Source organism: Syngnathus floridae, chromosome 11 (assembly GCF_059516105.1).
Source record: "Syngnathus floridae isolate MCC-2025c chromosome 11, RoL_Sflo_1.0, whole genome shotgun sequence".
Taxonomy (NCBI): domain Eukaryota; kingdom Metazoa; phylum Chordata; class Actinopteri; order Syngnathiformes; family Syngnathidae; genus Syngnathus; species Syngnathus floridae.
The window spans coordinates 8,143,734-8,158,852 of NC_142423.1; the positions used below are offsets into that span (position 1 = coordinate 8,143,734).

At 42.7% G+C, this 15,119-nt stretch overlaps 2 protein-coding genes across 6 annotated transcripts; one reads left to right on the forward strand and one right to left on the reverse strand.

The window, feature by feature from the left end:
- Positions 1–877: 877 nt before the first annotated feature.
- Positions 878–7,561, reverse strand: LOC148390845 (protein SFI1 homolog). Of its 3 annotated transcripts, none has more exons than XM_088389391.1 (27): positions 6,382–7,561; positions 6,246–6,317; positions 6,036–6,146; positions 5,870–5,964; positions 5,673–5,790; positions 5,512–5,596; positions 5,252–5,363; positions 5,015–5,176; positions 4,870–4,940; positions 4,713–4,805; positions 4,396–4,493; positions 4,237–4,303; positions 3,940–4,070; positions 3,771–3,852; positions 3,505–3,680; positions 3,314–3,377; positions 3,103–3,238; positions 2,905–3,026; positions 2,736–2,810; positions 2,504–2,578; positions 2,262–2,411; positions 2,009–2,166; positions 1,723–1,930; positions 1,575–1,644; positions 1,386–1,506; positions 1,210–1,309; positions 878–1,141 (listed from the first exon to the last, which is right to left on the reverse strand). In XM_088389391.1, the coding sequence occupies exons 1-27, from the start codon at positions 6,531–6,533 to the stop codon at positions 998–1,000; spliced, it is 3,048 nt and encodes a 1,015-aa protein (XP_088245517.1). In that variant the 5' UTR covers positions 6,534–7,561; the 3' UTR covers positions 878–997. The 3 variants fall into 3 exon arrangements, with proteins under 3 accessions (XP_088245517.1, XP_088245516.1, XP_088245518.1); XM_088389390.1 differs by having other exon boundaries at positions 2,009–2,169; XM_088389392.1 differs by having other exon boundaries at positions 1,575–1,930; positions 2,009–2,169; positions 6,382–6,566.
- On the forward strand, positions 6,912–14,924 carry eif4enif1 (eukaryotic translation initiation factor 4E nuclear import factor 1). 3 transcript variants are annotated; one of them, XM_088389393.1, is made up of 19 exons: positions 6,912–7,387; positions 8,028–8,165; positions 8,241–8,314; positions 8,433–8,560; positions 8,678–8,961; positions 9,183–9,381; positions 9,457–9,611; positions 9,880–10,018; positions 10,117–10,293; positions 10,559–10,830; positions 11,166–11,225; positions 11,383–11,569; positions 12,024–12,112; positions 12,325–12,461; positions 12,968–13,049; positions 13,128–13,251; positions 13,323–13,622; positions 13,726–13,902; positions 13,993–14,924. In XM_088389393.1, exons 2-19 carry the CDS (start codon positions 8,064–8,066, stop codon positions 14,175–14,177), a joined length of 2,871 nt encoding a protein of 956 aa, XP_088245519.1. In that variant the 5' UTR covers positions 6,912–7,387; positions 8,028–8,063; the 3' UTR covers positions 14,178–14,924. The 3 variants fall into 3 exon arrangements, with proteins under 3 accessions (XP_088245519.1, XP_088245521.1, XP_088245520.1); XM_088389395.1 differs by having other exon boundaries at positions 6,913–7,387; positions 10,186–10,293; XM_088389394.1 differs by lacking the exon at positions 6,912–7,387 and adding an exon at positions 7,444–7,788.
- The last annotated feature ends 195 nt before the right edge of the window (positions 14,925–15,119 follow it).

The window sequence follows — 15,119 nt, forward strand, 5'->3', positions numbered from 1 at the left end:
GCATCAGAGTGGGCATATAAAAAATTGTCACTCAAGTGGTTCAATATTTATACAGTAAGCCCAAGTACTTACGATTTATTATGCACTTTTGTTCATCTATCTCGGCCAAAACTGCAACCAAAGATTTTGTTTTAAATAATTGTTGTCTTTAGTGGAACGTACATTAATGAAATGAGGTAACACAATGTTATATAATTCAAGCGTATTATTTAATAGTGATAATTTCCATGGCTAGTCGTACTATTTCTTATAGCTTGAATGATACTATACATCCAAGGTATCTTGTCACACATACACTTTAGTAAACACAACATGTACAGAAAGATAAATAGCTAAAAAACAAACCAAACACTAAATAAATAGACGCAACAAACTATATTACCTTACGACAGGAGTGTGAGTTGATATGACTCAAAAGAAGCGTGTTTGTGCCTTGTTATATGACTTGTGAAACACCTTATGCAAAATATAAACCCGGAACCATTATCGACTGACATTGAGGGCAACCGGAAGTCAATTGAAGAGCAAACACATATTCGCACGATGTCTTCTGGGACATGTAGTCATATTGGCGAACGTATACAAAAATGCAATCTAAGTTAGATGCATTTTTGTATACGTTCGACTATTTTATATATATTAGATGACCTAACGTAATTACAAAATTTTAGAAAAAAAACACGGTGAATAAAATGTTTTACATTACAGTGTAATTGAACGTATGCAAGTAGAGTTCATATAAAAATCTGCGGATATTACTCCAGGATATATATATATATATATATATATATATATATATATATATATATATATATATATATATATATTTTTTTTTTTTTTTTTTAAAAGATCAATTCAACAGAAGATGACACACATATGAGATGGATGCAAAAGTGCTTTTATTCACTGTTAGACAAAAACATGACATTTTGAGATACAATGCCTGAGACTCCATCACGGTGAACACACAAAAATATAAATTCACCTAATAGTACATTTACATCTGTACTTGTCGATAAAGCGAAGCAAATCCTGAGCAGTCGAGGACAGCTTGTAAATGTTGGAGTCTTTCTGCATGAAAACGCATTGTCGGCCTTCGTGTTCCCAGCTGACAAGACAATTTCTCAATGCGCTCCTCCAGCTGTCAACACGCAAACCATTAACTGAGAGGGCTGTTTTTGTCAGCAATAACCAACAACTCTTACTTACCTCCTTTACCTGTTGACAAACTGACGTCTTTTCCATCTCCTCATCTTTTCCACTGCTCTGCAGCCAACTCTGCAACACGTCTTTCACTTTCTGCCACAGCCTGAGCAGACAAAAAGCCTGGAGTAAACAACCGAGCAGAAGAAAACTAAAGTGAGACAAACGCTGTTCTTGCTCACCGAAGCTGCTTCCTGTCCTGCTGGAAGCTTCTCATGTCCTGCTGGATGCTCATTAGCTCCCTCATCAGCGTTGAAGTTGGATCATTTGACGACTCTCCGCACGGTTCTCTCGACTGTATGTCTTGAAAGAGGCAACAAGATATATTTTTAAATAATTCCTCTAAACCAGAAAGTAAAGTGTAGATGTACCTGATGATGTTGGTGAAATATTTTCTAAACTGGCTACCGCTGTTGGGCTGAGGGTGTTGGCTTGTCTCATCTTGGACACAAACAACAAGTTGAGGATGGATGACTCGGTGGTGAATTCATGCACCAAAGTCCAAGTGATGAATATTACCTTGTTTTCTGTGTTCATGAAAGCAGCGGGAGGCAATAGCAGCTCATAGGGTGTCTCAGACGTGTCCAGGATGGAAGCTGGGGGTTTCTGGTAGGACACGTGACACACGTCTCCACTTGGACGCGATGACGATAACGATGCAAGATTTGATGAAGGCGCAAACAATTCCTCGCAGCGACGAGGCTGGCGGCGCACTAATGGACGGATTCTAGGCGAGGGGGGGACATGATGTAATAAATTAGTAAAAAAAAAATTATAAACCTCTTCAGGCCTGCTATGTACACACAGCTCACTATCAACTTCGTCATTCTCCCTTGAGTCGGATGGACAATCGCGTTTCGAATCAGGATAATGGAAGGTCACAGGCTTTTTCAACGATACGAACAAAGCCCGCTGCTTCCACTTCATAGCACAGCACTTCACCACCCTTTGTAGATGGAGACTCTGCTAATGGAAAAAAAAAGAAAAAAAAAAAAGAAACAGACTGATTGATTGAAGGAGGCACATTCATTTGAGAGCCAACTTGAACATCAATGCACCGGTTCTTCATCTCGCTGCATTTCAGGCTCTGTAAAGCTCCTGATGTCATTTATGTACATCACAGCCGCACTTGTTGACTCATCCACCTGAGCGACTTCCGTCTTCTTTTTGCGCTGTGTTTGGACCCACAGCCTCCATGCATGGAACATCTGCAGTAAATTTTCAAAAAAACATTTTAGGACAAATCAAGCTGTCATTGCTGAGTTTCAAAGCAAGAAGAGAAGAATCAGGCAGGTGGTACCTTGGCTTGAAGAGTGAGTGCCCAATGCCAGAGTGCCTGTTCCGTCTGCTCGGACAACTTGACTTTGAACTCAAACTGTTGCCGTGAAGGATCAATCGTAAAAATACACATCGGACACATGCTTGCATAATCTAATTTGTGCACCGTATTCAAAATGTTGCCGTACGAACAGCAACAACATTTTTCACTAAATGTGTAATTAATAATTGTTATTAGAGTTTGAAAAACAAACCTTCCTCCTCCAGAGTACAAAGTAGGTCTCGTACATCTTCAGTTTCCGCAACAAGATTCCTTGTTGTTTCATGACCTGTGTCATCATCACCGTATTGTCAAGCAGCAATTTCACAGCACAGGATTGGATTGTTTATTCAATAGACTACGAAACAGCGAAAAAAATCTACCTTATATTTGAGGCATGTATGCTGATGCTTTTTCCACGCTCTCAGCACTTTAGTCAGCAGTTTGGAGTCGTAATGCTTCCGGGCTTTTTCTGTGTCGATTTGCTCCCTGTGTAACAGCTCGGCTAATGATAGAACAAAAACATTAAAAAAAAAAAAAAAAAAAGGAATTCTTTCAATGTTTGTGCGCATTATTCTTGCCTTGATTTAAAGAACATTGAGCCCTGTTGTAAGATTTTTTGTTCTGATGGCAGTCAGACATCGCGCCCTTGGTTTCCACCGCCTCCGCTTTCTTCCTGCGCTGTTCTCTGACCCACAACCTCCACCCGAAGAGCACCTGCGGAAGGTTCCAAAAGAACGCATGAAGACACTCGAGTAGAGTGAAAGAAGCCATGAAGTGTGTAGGTGAAACCTTGGCTTGAAGAGTAAGGGCCCAATGCCAGAGTGCTCGTTCAGTCAGATCAGACATTTTGAGCCTGACGAGCATAGAAGCAAAAAGGAACACGCAAAACCTAAATAACTATGAAATAGACAAAACATGACCCCACACTGCTTCGGGTAACAGAGGTCATCTGGTGTATTTACATCCCACTTTCTCCTCACCTGGCCTGTAAGCCAGCACTGGTATCTTCCCGCTGCGCCAATAAAGTGTGAGGAAGCTCGGAATCTTCTGACGTCTGCTGCTGTTCCTTATCTTCTCCTTTCTTCTGCTGCTCTGTCCGTTCTTTCCATCGAGCCCAGGCTCTCTGCACGCAGCTTTGCTCTTCGTGAAGGATGGCCTGAGGAAAACATCACTCGATATCAGCAGCAATAACGCTCAGTAATTGTCGGCCGTGTAGAGTGGTTTATTCAAAAGAGAGACAACATACTATTCGCAGCATCAGCATCTCATCCTTGTGTTTTTCTGTCCTTGCCCGCCAGGTGCCCAACACCCAAGTGCACAGGCGCTGCCTAAAGACAAAGAGAAGGAGGCAAATAACTTTCGTGCTACCGCCAGAACAAGACAGCAGCTAGTGAAGAAAGACAAATTGTTCTAACTTATTATGGACATCTGCCTTGTGTTGCTTGTCATTCTTCACACTTCTCAGCAGAGCATATTCACACCAGGAGCCGAAATAATGAGCCACACAGCGCTCTGCAAACCAAACATCGGCTCGCCACTCCAACTCCTGCACGACAATATAGAAACATCCGATAAAGTGCATTGCAGTGCTGACTACTCGACCGCTCCTGGAAAAAAACTCGCAGCATCTCTCCAACATCCAGCGCCTTATGACTCCAAACAGCAGTATAGAAAATAGGTGGCTTTAAATAAGAATGTTCAACATTAAACACCTGCATGCGGCTTTGCTGTACAAGTTTCCGCCTCCAGTGGTCAAAAGAGTGACTCATCAAGTACATCCTATAAAGGAGGGGGGGGAAAGGAGCAGCCGTAAGTGAAACTAGGGCACGTTTACATCAAATACAGCAAAAAAAAAGAGACATTAAAAGCACCTGTAGTTTGTGTCCGCCATGTCTATCAGGGCTTGGAGGGATTTGTCTTCAGCCTCCTCCAGTCGGTCTTTCCACAGTCTCCAGTGCTTCTTTATGACCTATAGAAAAGAAAAAAAAAATCAAACATGAGATGTATTTAATTAAATGATTCTCAGCCATGATGCCATGGCAAGGACAAAAGTGTGCAGTGAGAGATCATCAGATATGATTATGGTAACTTGACCATTTTTGACACAACAGAGTTAATAATTCATTCATATATCATTATTAATAATTCATTAATGTATCATTATTGTGTCAAGGTCTCAATAACTTACAGTCTGGTTATAATGTTGGACTGCCGTATTTTTGTTCAGCCGTTTAGCTTTGTTCTGGGAGACATTTTGAGAAAGCCCCTGAAGTACGACGCACTGAGAGAAGAACACAGAGACATTTAATGACTTGATTCCAATGGCTTGACTCTCCGGATCTAACCTGCAGGTGACGGTGGTAGTGCTGACTTGCTATCTGGCCTCTGTTTGCTTTTTCCCTGTGCCGCATTACATCTGCTTAGGAGCTCAAGAAGGAATCGAATAGAAACTTTGGAGCTGGTATGAAAGCAAATGCTCATAGAGGATACACGTCCTCCAGTGTAGCAAGGCTCTGCGCCGTGATGCCCGACTCGCCAGCTGCCCGCTGGCTTGCAAATGCTCTTCTTTCCTCTGTTTGCGATGCCACTCGCTCCTCCACACTCTCCAGCTAATCTTCATCAGGTGAATACGGGCAAAGCGCTGGGCGTCGGCTGAATGACCAAGTGAGTGAAAGATGAGCGGCAAATACTGTGACGAAAAACTCCACAAGATGTCGTCATGATCACCTTTTAAGGATTTCTTGCGCTGACGACAGGAGATGTAACTTTGCCACTCTAACAAAGATTTCTTTTTCACTCTATTGCTGAAATGAAGGGAAGCTTTGGATTCTTTTTCTATCTGCGAACAAACAGTAGAGTGCAGATCAGAAAATCATTTTACAAAAGATATGCATGCTACCACACAAAAGTGAGCTCTTATGATTTGTTTTCCTTTTACCCCACCACAATGAATCTGCAAGGAAATCTTCAAATCTCTGCCAACTTACTGCCCCTTGCATCGAGTCTTGGTCCTCCATAGGTGGAATGTTTTGTTGCTGTCGAAACCTCGCCTGCCACAAATGCCAAGCTGACCTAGATGAAAAATACGATTTGTTTTTGAAAATGAAACCGCGCAGAACAGTGCATCTGTAGATTAACTTTGACATACTGCAAACTTGTGCGCCTGTGTTGCTCTTGAGCTAATTGAAGTGCTTTGATTTTCTGTTGACGCCTTTGGCAGTAAAACTTCCACCTGTCCCACATCTGCCGCATCCGCCGCCTGTCAACTGGTGAACACCAACACAACATTTGGTTAAAATGCTCCAAAGTCAAAGAGTCCTCCCATGAACTTTAAGTGTCAAATACCGAATGCGTGAGCTTTTTGGATTTTGTCTTTCTTGTCCACTTGGAGTGACATAAACGTTTGCCATCTTCGAAATGTCATGTAGAGCAGGTAATACCTTGAAGGCAGACCCATCATTACAATTTCAGTTTGATGAATACCTTTTAAGTAAATGTCTGAGGAACCCACCTGTAATGACACTTGGCACGTACTGAAAGACTCCAACCCCTCCCAAATGTCCACCACTCCTCTTTCCATGCCTCAAATGTTTTTCTCAGCAGCACACTGTCATAATGACATCTGTACATTTAAAGACAACAGAGTGCACAAGTTACATGATTAGAGAATGCCCAGAATTTGTTGCTAATGACGCGGATCTTAAATCGATATAATTGGTACTTGGCTTTATGAGGAAGGATTCGACCAAAGGTGTTCTGCCGCCATATTTTTAGGAATTTTCTTGCCAGGTTTCTGCAAAGATGAAAGTCGTTAGACTGACCAAGTACAGTGAGGGAAACAAAAAGAAAATTCCCACCTTATTCTCAGCTCGTCAATTCTTCCACATTTGTCCCAACTGTAATCAGTTCTTTTTGGAATATAACTGTTTGGAACTGGACTGACTTTGGTATCAATAATGAATGTGAGACTGTGTAATTTACGCTTTGGTAATCGGTATTGCTTCTCCATTGTTGCCAAAAATTTAGTCCACACGACTGTAAATCCAGACTAAGGCGTTTGAAAGAATAAAATACAACATAGACTATAGTATTTTTATTATTTGAATTCATTGGCCATTGCATCGGAAAATTGTTCGTTCGCCTGCTTGCTTGTAGCGTTTTGTTGACTACCGCGCGTTTGTTTTTCCGCGTCACGTGATATCTAACGAAGGCCCAGGGTTAGTTTAAGTTAAGTCATAGTCAGCGCTGATGTTTACAGTTTCGACTCTTGTGAGCAATAGCGAAACGCCAAACGGGGTCGCCGGTGAGTCAAGCTTACAAATCGAGCGCACTCTAAACCTATGACTGGCTCTCCCACTGCCTTTTCAAATATCAAAGGTGTGCATAAATTGTGGCAACAGCCTTACAAAATATTTTTTGCTTTTTCTCCCCATCCCTTGTGTATTTATTATAAGTAAATTACTGCAATAGTATTACATTTCTTAATGATAGATAGTAAACGTACCAGACTATTTCCCATTCTACAAAGGCGCGAGGGGCACAGTGTCAGCTTTCCGAGGACCTTCTTAAAGCGGCGATCAGAGAAATTTTGCTGCTACGACTCAAAAAAGAGAGAACGTGTAGACAAGCGTTACAGATTATTATTTGCGAATTTTCCAACTTTGTGGTTATTTCAAGTGACCCACGGATAGTCCGTTTTCTCAAATCAGTGCAAAAAATTGGCAAGTGTAAAACTTGGTGGGTGGGCATTATCCCATTTCCCAGCTAGTTAGCTGGCTAGCTAGCTGAAGCGGCTAGATTAGCTAGCTAGCTGACATACGTGAACTCCAGGTCAACCACGTTCCCATTCAGACGTCATATCGGGTAAGTCATTTCTGTGCGACTGCAGGGTACAATTTCAGACCGCAATGAATTGTGTAGCCAACAAAGGTTTCTAGTCAGGTACGGATGAGTGTCGGACTCTTGGCGCGGGGTAAAAATATTATTCAACGCACTCAGTGTGCTATTGATTTGAAGTTGTATTCACTGCGCTTGCTACAAATTCAGGTTACTGTGCAGCTTCTATCAATTTGCTAAGTTGCAATTAGTCTCGAGCCTGTAATCAATTACCTCGGTAATTGGATACGATCTTCAGGTGATTTCAGCGGATCCTACGATTGGGCAGATTTTTTTTCCAACTGGAGTCTTGGTCCCTTTTCAACATTTTCACGTCAATATTTTTGCATTGATAAGTGCCTGTTGACCACCAAATTCACGGCTTTAAGGCAAGTTTATTCGTCGAGCACCATTCATAGACAACGGGGTTAGTTAATGCATAGTTCGAAGTAGGATAACAAAATGCTGAGATGGTCCCATTTAGATGAAATTAAAAGACACATAAATGTCGGAAAATTAGCAAAAATGTCGAACAAGGTTTTCCAAAGTAAAAGCAGAAGTTTGTAAATGTTTAATTTGATGCAGACACTTATTGCTTAATTTCTTTCCCCAAAAAATTCTCCCCCAGCGGAGTCACCGCTTGGATCAAAGCTGTGTTTCTGCCATGGACGGTGATGCTTGTATTCAAGAGAAGAATGCAGGTGATGCTGCCGTGGACCAAGTAAAGAAAGAACCGGCAGCACCAATTCCACATAGATATACCAAGGTGATGGAGGGGGGACACATTTTGTTTGATGCGGTCAAAAGTGTAGCAATGTTTAATTTGTTTGTCAATGTTTAGGAGGAGCTTCTCTTAATAAAGGAGCTACCCATCTCCAACGAAAGGCCAAACTGTCTGTCAGAGAAATATGATAGGTAAGCATGTAATGTGTGTATCGGAGTGTAAAGATATAGTGTTTAGAATAGACGCAAACTAATAGAACGGCGGTGAATGTATTTGGAGTCTTTCATAATTCCAAATGTTTTAATGCAGCGATGGCGTATGGGATCCTGAGAAGTGGCATATCTCAATGTATCCCAACTCGGGGCGTAATTCTCCAATGGAAGGCTTTAAGAAGGAGCATTTGGAGGATAGAGGTCCACTGAAACGAAGAATCCCAGGTACTTTACAGAGGCATCAAGAAATGCTCAGAATATATATATATCTATTGTTAACACTTCTTTGTTCCAATATTCAACACATTTGGAATAAGGTCTGTGTGCTCCATTTTTCTTCAGATCCCCGCGAGAGGTTAAAGGAGGACGACTTGGATGTCATACTGAGCCCACAGCGTCGTAGCTTTGGAGGTGGATGCCAAGGCAATGCTGCTCCTGCAATCCACTCGTCCCGACCAATCAGCCCATTAGAAAATAAGGAGAATGAGACTCTCCGTCTAGGAGGATCACGAAGGATCGGAAGTGGTCGTATCATTGCTGCCCGAGCTTTTGAAAGAGAAGCCCGCCTGGAAAGGGAAAGGGAAAGGGAACGGGATGTCAGAGACTTCAAAGACAAAAGATTCAGGGTTGGTTTTCATTGCATTCATCCTAAATCAGACTCACACCGGTGTTGCTATAGTATATTGAGGCTAAATTGGAATGTAATATTAATTTGCCCGTTTTTACAGGCCTTCCCATATCTAATAGATACTTTATCTTGCATCAGTACGCAGCCAAAACTAAAAATAGCCTTGTTTGTTCCACTGCATCAGCTTGGTCATTGGGCTTCTTTTTTTATCTCATGCAGAGAGATTTTGGAGACAAACGTGTGTTTAGTGAACGCAGAAGGAATGATTCTTATGCGGAAGAGGAGCCCGAGTGGTTCTCTGGAGGCCCCACGAGCCAGTCGGAGACTATCGAGCTCATTGGATTTGATGATAAATTATTAGAAGATGATAGACGCAAGTCCAGGCGCTCAAAGAAGAGGACAGAGTCTGTGAAAGAAGGCAAGTGAAAATAATTTCCAATACCATACAGAGTTGCCGTGATGATGTTCCTGAGGATTTGCCGTGAATCCATAGAATGTAATGGACAGCCAGAGGAGCAAAATGTGACTGTGCGGCCTTCAGCTGATCAAGAGGTTCCTCACCCTGATGTGCTGCCAGAGCAGTCCACTGGTGACTTTGACTTCAATGAATTTTTCAATCTGGAGAAGACCATGCCAGGACTGGCGTCTGTAAGTACTGGGATGCATTGAGGTGTTTGAACGCACAAAGAGTCTGTCACTCAAAGCTTAAGATGCTTTCACATCACCTTGACTTTTCTTACTTGACCTGAGGTGGTGTATGTTTTTTTTTTTTTTTTTTTTTTTTAAAAGTCTCAGTCTTGTAGAATCTAATGACTGTGGAAAGCTGCCCTAAATCCGAGTGACTTTAGTGTGCACATGCTTTGCTCGTGTTTGTGGTTTTCCTCTGTCACAATCTGTTTTTTTTGTTTTTTAATAGATGATAGAGGATGTGTTAGGAGAAGGGCCTGTATCAGCAAGCCGCTTCAGTCAGTGGTTCTCCAGCAGCGTGAGCCCTTCAGGGAGCCGCTCTAGCAGTCTGAGATCCACCCCGCACGAGGAACTGGAAAAACTAGCAGGTTCATTATTTGTTGTTATATTCTTTCCCCCCCTTTCCCCACCAGCAAGTAATGAGAAAAGTCAAGTTTTTACTAAACCCCACCCCCCCCTCTTAAAGGGCTTGAAGCCCTTGGCACATCATCTGGCCAAGGCCCTGCCTCATTCTTCACACCCATTCAATCATCAGAATCAAAGGAGAAGGTGGACATACTGGAGCTGTTGCACAAGGCCAAAGTAGACCTGAAGCCTCTTCTCTCCACTCTTTCTCAGAACAAGGCTCGCCTCCGAGAAAACAGTGAGTGTCGCTCCATAGTTCAGCCATACGCTACATTTATAATAATAGCAATGCATCCGACACTGTAGACTTAATGGAATTGCAGTATAGCATAATAAAATTATTTGTTCCTTTTGGTCATAAATGCCACGTCACTTGTCTGTACCAAAGTCTGCTTTTATTTTGAAATGTAAAAAAAAAAAAAAAAGTCTCCCCACTCGTTCCACTTGATCTTATTGTGTACTTGTCAAGCTATGCGAAGTAACTGGTATTTCTTTAATTTCAGCTCACTCTGGAGCAGTGCTGTCCCTGGAGGAGGTGGAGGGGGGAATGAAGGGGATGAAACTGGCCTCAGAACCACAAGTGCCAAAGGTAGCCCCTCCGCGGAGAGGAAACGGGACACCATTCATGGCTGAGCACTTAGAGGAGGCGTTAACGGGTGGTCCCAGTGCTCGTCCACGTTCGCGTGACACAGATATGTCAGCCTTTAATAAACTGGTCAGCAGCATGAAGGCAAGTGGAACTCTGCCAACGCATCCCAAAACCAACTCAAGCAATGTAAGTATTTCTCAGGTACGCTAAATGTTCGTATTAGACTAACAAGTAGGAGCGTGATGAATGGTTCACTGTTGGAGAGAGATGGCAAAATATTGTTTGGCAACTCTTTCAGTGATGTGCATAAATTTGCTTCTTAGCCTGAATTTCCATGGTGTCATTACTGCGTTACATATTTCACAAGAATCTATTCATGCTAATATTTATCTTTCATACCCTAATAAAACTTCTACCTCAAGTTTCACATTGCGTGATGCTTATTGGGATTTGATGTCTATTGAGGAGGAGGGGCTTCCATTGCACATTCACAAATTCAGACTATTTGTGTTTAACTGCAGCAATCTTCAGGGCTGACTGAAGTTCCGATGCCTCCTCAGCAACCGAAAAACATATTCCAGGTATTTAAGATGGCAGTCCTTTCAAATAACCATCATTAGAGTGAACACTTATCTGAAGACTGTAAATGTTATCCAGCCCACATTTCTGTTACAAGCTATACGCCTGAATGTGAGTTTGGGTGTCATATTTCCTGCAAATGTGTGTTTTGCAATGTAGGAGCTCTTGGGAGGACCTGTTCGTAGTCGCTCCCCAGTGTTACTTGGCAACCTTTTGGGCAATTCTGAGGTCTCGGCTCCTCCCAGCTCTCTACATGGCCTGCTGCACAAGGGTCCCTCACCACCGCTCTTCCCCCAGAGGTCCCCCTCACCAGACTTCTTCAACAGTCGCTTGCAACATCCAGCAGGTAAAAGGTTCTAACATTCTGTTTGTTGTAGAATTGTAACACCATAAAATCGAAATTTCTTGGGGCTTTTTTTCTCCAGAAAACATTGTAAGGAAGCCGCATGTGAATCTAGCAATACGTCAAACATTAGTTGCCACGACTACTAATAGTACTTGTGCTTTTGGCGGTTGGCAAATAGTTTGTGTGCATTACCGCCATCTTCTGGCCATGCCCGGTAATGCACAAAAATTATTTGTAGTCTGAAAAATTTGGTATTTTAAAAATTTGGGCATCCTATGTTGTGAACATTGAACCCTCTGCGGGGTAATGAATGCATTCATGTTGCAGCTAAGACTTTGAGACTTCTTGTGTAGAAAGTTAACTACAGTGTTCTAGTCAATTTTGGGGATGGACTCCGAGAACAAAACTGTTGATGGCTACTTTCTGGGTTGTCCTCTCTCATTTTATCTATAAGGCTTTCCTGTTGGAGCTCAGCCCTTAATGCCTGAACAATATGCTGACATGCACAGGTCCATCAGCCCTGCAGCTGCAGCCCAGCATCAGGTAGCATGATGTTTTCCTTAGTGGAGCAATTGAATTTTTTTGTTAGCATCTGTACGGTACCGCAAATTATATTATGAACCATTTGTTTAATGAATTGAGTCTCTAACCATCTTTTTTTCATTTAAATCCTTTTTTTTTTTTTTTTTTTTTTTTTTTTTTGGGAGGGGTGAAAAAAATCATTCAACTTGTTTTTTTTGTTTTTTTTGCGTTAGATGAGACCGCTCTCGATGCCAGTGAATCATGCAGATCTTGAAGCACTAGCATTTCAGCAGGATCTTGCTCTACATGCCCATCATCAGTTCCCATCCGGCTACAACAGGCTACCACAGGACAAATCGTTTCGAAATCGGTGAGTGTTAGAGATTTGCTCACTCCAACTTATTTCTTATTTCCACACGAGAGACAAGCAAGTTCATTTAGACACCTGCAGGTGGCGAGCTCACACGTTGACGGAGTGAACTCTGAAGCTCTCCCAACTGCAAGGACATATTTATTAAGAGAAAGAGTGGGGGCAAGAGTAGACTGAATAGGAAGCCCTTGTGCTCTAGTCAAAACATATCAGGGAGTGTTTTACGACCTTGTATGGAATGGGATTCATTACCGGTTGCATTCCAACATAATCATACGATAAGGATACTCTGTAAAACCTTAACAGTGAGTGATTTCTCACTTGGCTTGAAAATGATACAGCAGTACATCAATTCCCGAGGGACCCGTCTCAAGCTACAGTGAACTTCACAAGCAGCAGATTGTAAATAATTGTTGCAACACATGCTAACAAGTCATTTAACCAAGTAATTTAAAGTCTAGATTAGTTTTACTTGCTTGCTTAGATGTGGTACACATTTGTTTCAGACCACAGCGTGTTAACCGCTCCCCTGGTCCAGGCTCCCAGCCTGCTGGAAGAAACTCACCAGGCAGTGCTGTCACCAGTATGGTAAGCATAGGGATTTATCCTTCTGAAAAATGTTGTTCCATGGGAGCAAAGCAGTATTTCTTTTTTCTCTTTCAACAGCTGTCTCCATCGTTTACGCCCACATCAGTGATCCGCAAAATGTATGCAACAAAAGAGAAAAGCAAAGATGATCCAGCAAGTCGATTAGAGACCAAAGAGGAGGCAGCAGTCCACTGTCAAGATGGTACAGAGTCCTCATTTGCCTTATATCTGAACTAGAGATGACTAAATTTGATGTTCTTCTTACGATTGCAGAGAACCACCTAGAAGCAGTTGAAGGGAATGGCGTCCAGTCTGGTGTTGTCAAGCACTTCTCTCAGACCTTGCCGAGCAAAGATCAGGAGCGACTAAGGCCACTTTCTACCGGACATCATACGCCCACCACGGCACCGCCAGGACCACCCATAACTTTCCCGCGGTCCATCTACCCGGTCCCGCTGCTATCCCATGTGCCAGTGGTGCGCCCGCCTCCTCAGCTCCACCCCAGTGTGGTCCAACGAATGCTGGCACAGGGAATCCAACCCCAGCAGCTTGGCCCAGCACTGGTCCAAGCAGGTAAAGGTTTGCCAAGAACATTCTAAGCTAAGGAGTGAATCTAGTGGATGCTGCACCTCATAATTTGATCAAGGCTGAGTCTTGCACCCCCTGTCATTCTCAGGTATATATCCACCACATGTTGACCTTGCGCAACTTCAAGGCTTGCCCCCCGCAATACTGGGCCAAACTCTGTACCCTCTCAGTGCAACGGGGGGGCATCCGCCTCTTCTGCCTACCAGAGCAAACAATCAGATGCAGTTGGCAGTGATGCAGCAGCAACTTCAGCAGCAGAGACAAAGTAAGTAAAATGGAGTGTGATTACCTGCCTTTTTGTTTTACTCATCCATTGTGCTTGTGTACTTTGAGCATAACTGTGTTCTCCTTGCAGTGCATCAGAGCATCCCAGGTCCATCATCTCAGAGCCAAGGTCCCCATCGAGCGAATGGCCCCCAGCGACATGCAAGTCCCCCTCCAGGCCTAGCCAAGTGGTTTGGATCTGATGTGCTGGATCAGCAACTCCCTTCCATGCCAGCCAAGGTTATAAGCGTAGATGAGTTGGAGTTCCGGCCCTAAGGAACTTAGATGCTGTAGTGGACTATAAAATATATTTTCTCTTTCTCTCCCTGATGGATACATTTAAATGTGAACTTTAGTTTGAAGCCACAGCACACACCTGGGCAGTCATTGCGACTCGAACATTGAAGTCAAAGCTCTTACAGAAAATGTAAGCCAGGCAATGGAGATGTTACTGCAGCTATGTTTTTCTGTTTATTCGTTTCATCTTTTTTTTCCTCCCTTCATTTTATTTTGTCCCTCTCGTTTTGTATTGGACTAGTGGTAAATTTGGGAGTAAGTTATGTATATTCACGATTTGTACAGATGATGGGAAGTGAACTTAGTCCCACTGTATATAGCAATGGTTTCTTTTTCTAGGTATAAGGGAGGTGAAACTAAAGTTTAAATGCATCACTAAGAGCTTGTAGCACTCCTTGTAGACTTTCGTTTTCCTCGTGAACCGCACTGAGAGCTATTGCAAGCAATGGATGGGGAGGTTTGGTATCTTCTCTTCCCTTGCTAGTGGCTCAGTTGGATAGATGTGACGAGCAGAATCATTTCAGGACTACTCCAAGGGACTGCTGGTTGTGCCTTCTGTGTACATGGGTTTGCCCCCTTTTGTACTGTATCCTCTCCCATCCAAACTGCCACAAGAGGAGGCAGTTTCACAATTTCTGGAGGTGTCTGGATTCAGTTTTTTTTTTTTTTTTGTGCTCTTAAGTTATAAAGCACAGATAGAATTAATAAAAGTTGTGACAAACAGAATGTATGCTTTACTTTCCCGCCCACCAATGTTTAAATCTGTAGGAGTCGTGCGACGTTTTGAACATCTTTCTGCATGACTTAATAGAAGCATGCCCCAATTACTATGAATGGTATCTCACTCGTGGGATGCAAAATGGTTAACTTGCGTAGAAGAGAAAGCCTCTGCTTGCCAATTATAGTTTTGTATGGGTGGAG

What these genes read in the sequence shown, in the direction of transcription:
- LOC148390845 (XM_088389392.1), bottom strand. Translation starts at nt 6,533, where the DNA reads ATGGAGAAGCAATACCGATTACCAAAGCGTAAATTACACAGTCTCACA. An exon ending in CCAAAAAGCTCACGCATTCG is followed by an intron (nt 5,791 to 5,869) that starts GTATTTGACACT and finishes GGTGTTCACCAG; the next exon opens with TTGACAGGCGGCGGATGCGG. An exon ending in CACAGGCGCACAAGTTTGCA is followed by an intron (nt 5,597 to 5,672) that starts GTATGTCAAAGT and finishes TTTTTCATCTAG; the next exon opens with GTCAGCTTGGCATTTGTGGC.
- eif4enif1 (XM_088389393.1), top strand. Translation starts at nt 8,064, where the DNA reads ATGGACGGTGATGCTTGTATTCAAGAGAAGAATGCAGGTGATGCTGCC. An exon ending in TTCCACATAGATATACCAAG is followed by an intron (nt 8,166 to 8,240) that starts GTGATGGAGGGG and finishes GTCAATGTTTAG; the next exon opens with GAGGAGCTTCTCTTAATAAA. An exon ending in CTGTCAGAGAAATATGATAG is followed by an intron (nt 8,315 to 8,432) that starts GTAAGCATGTAA and finishes GTTTTAATGCAG; the next exon opens with CGATGGCGTATGGGATCCTG.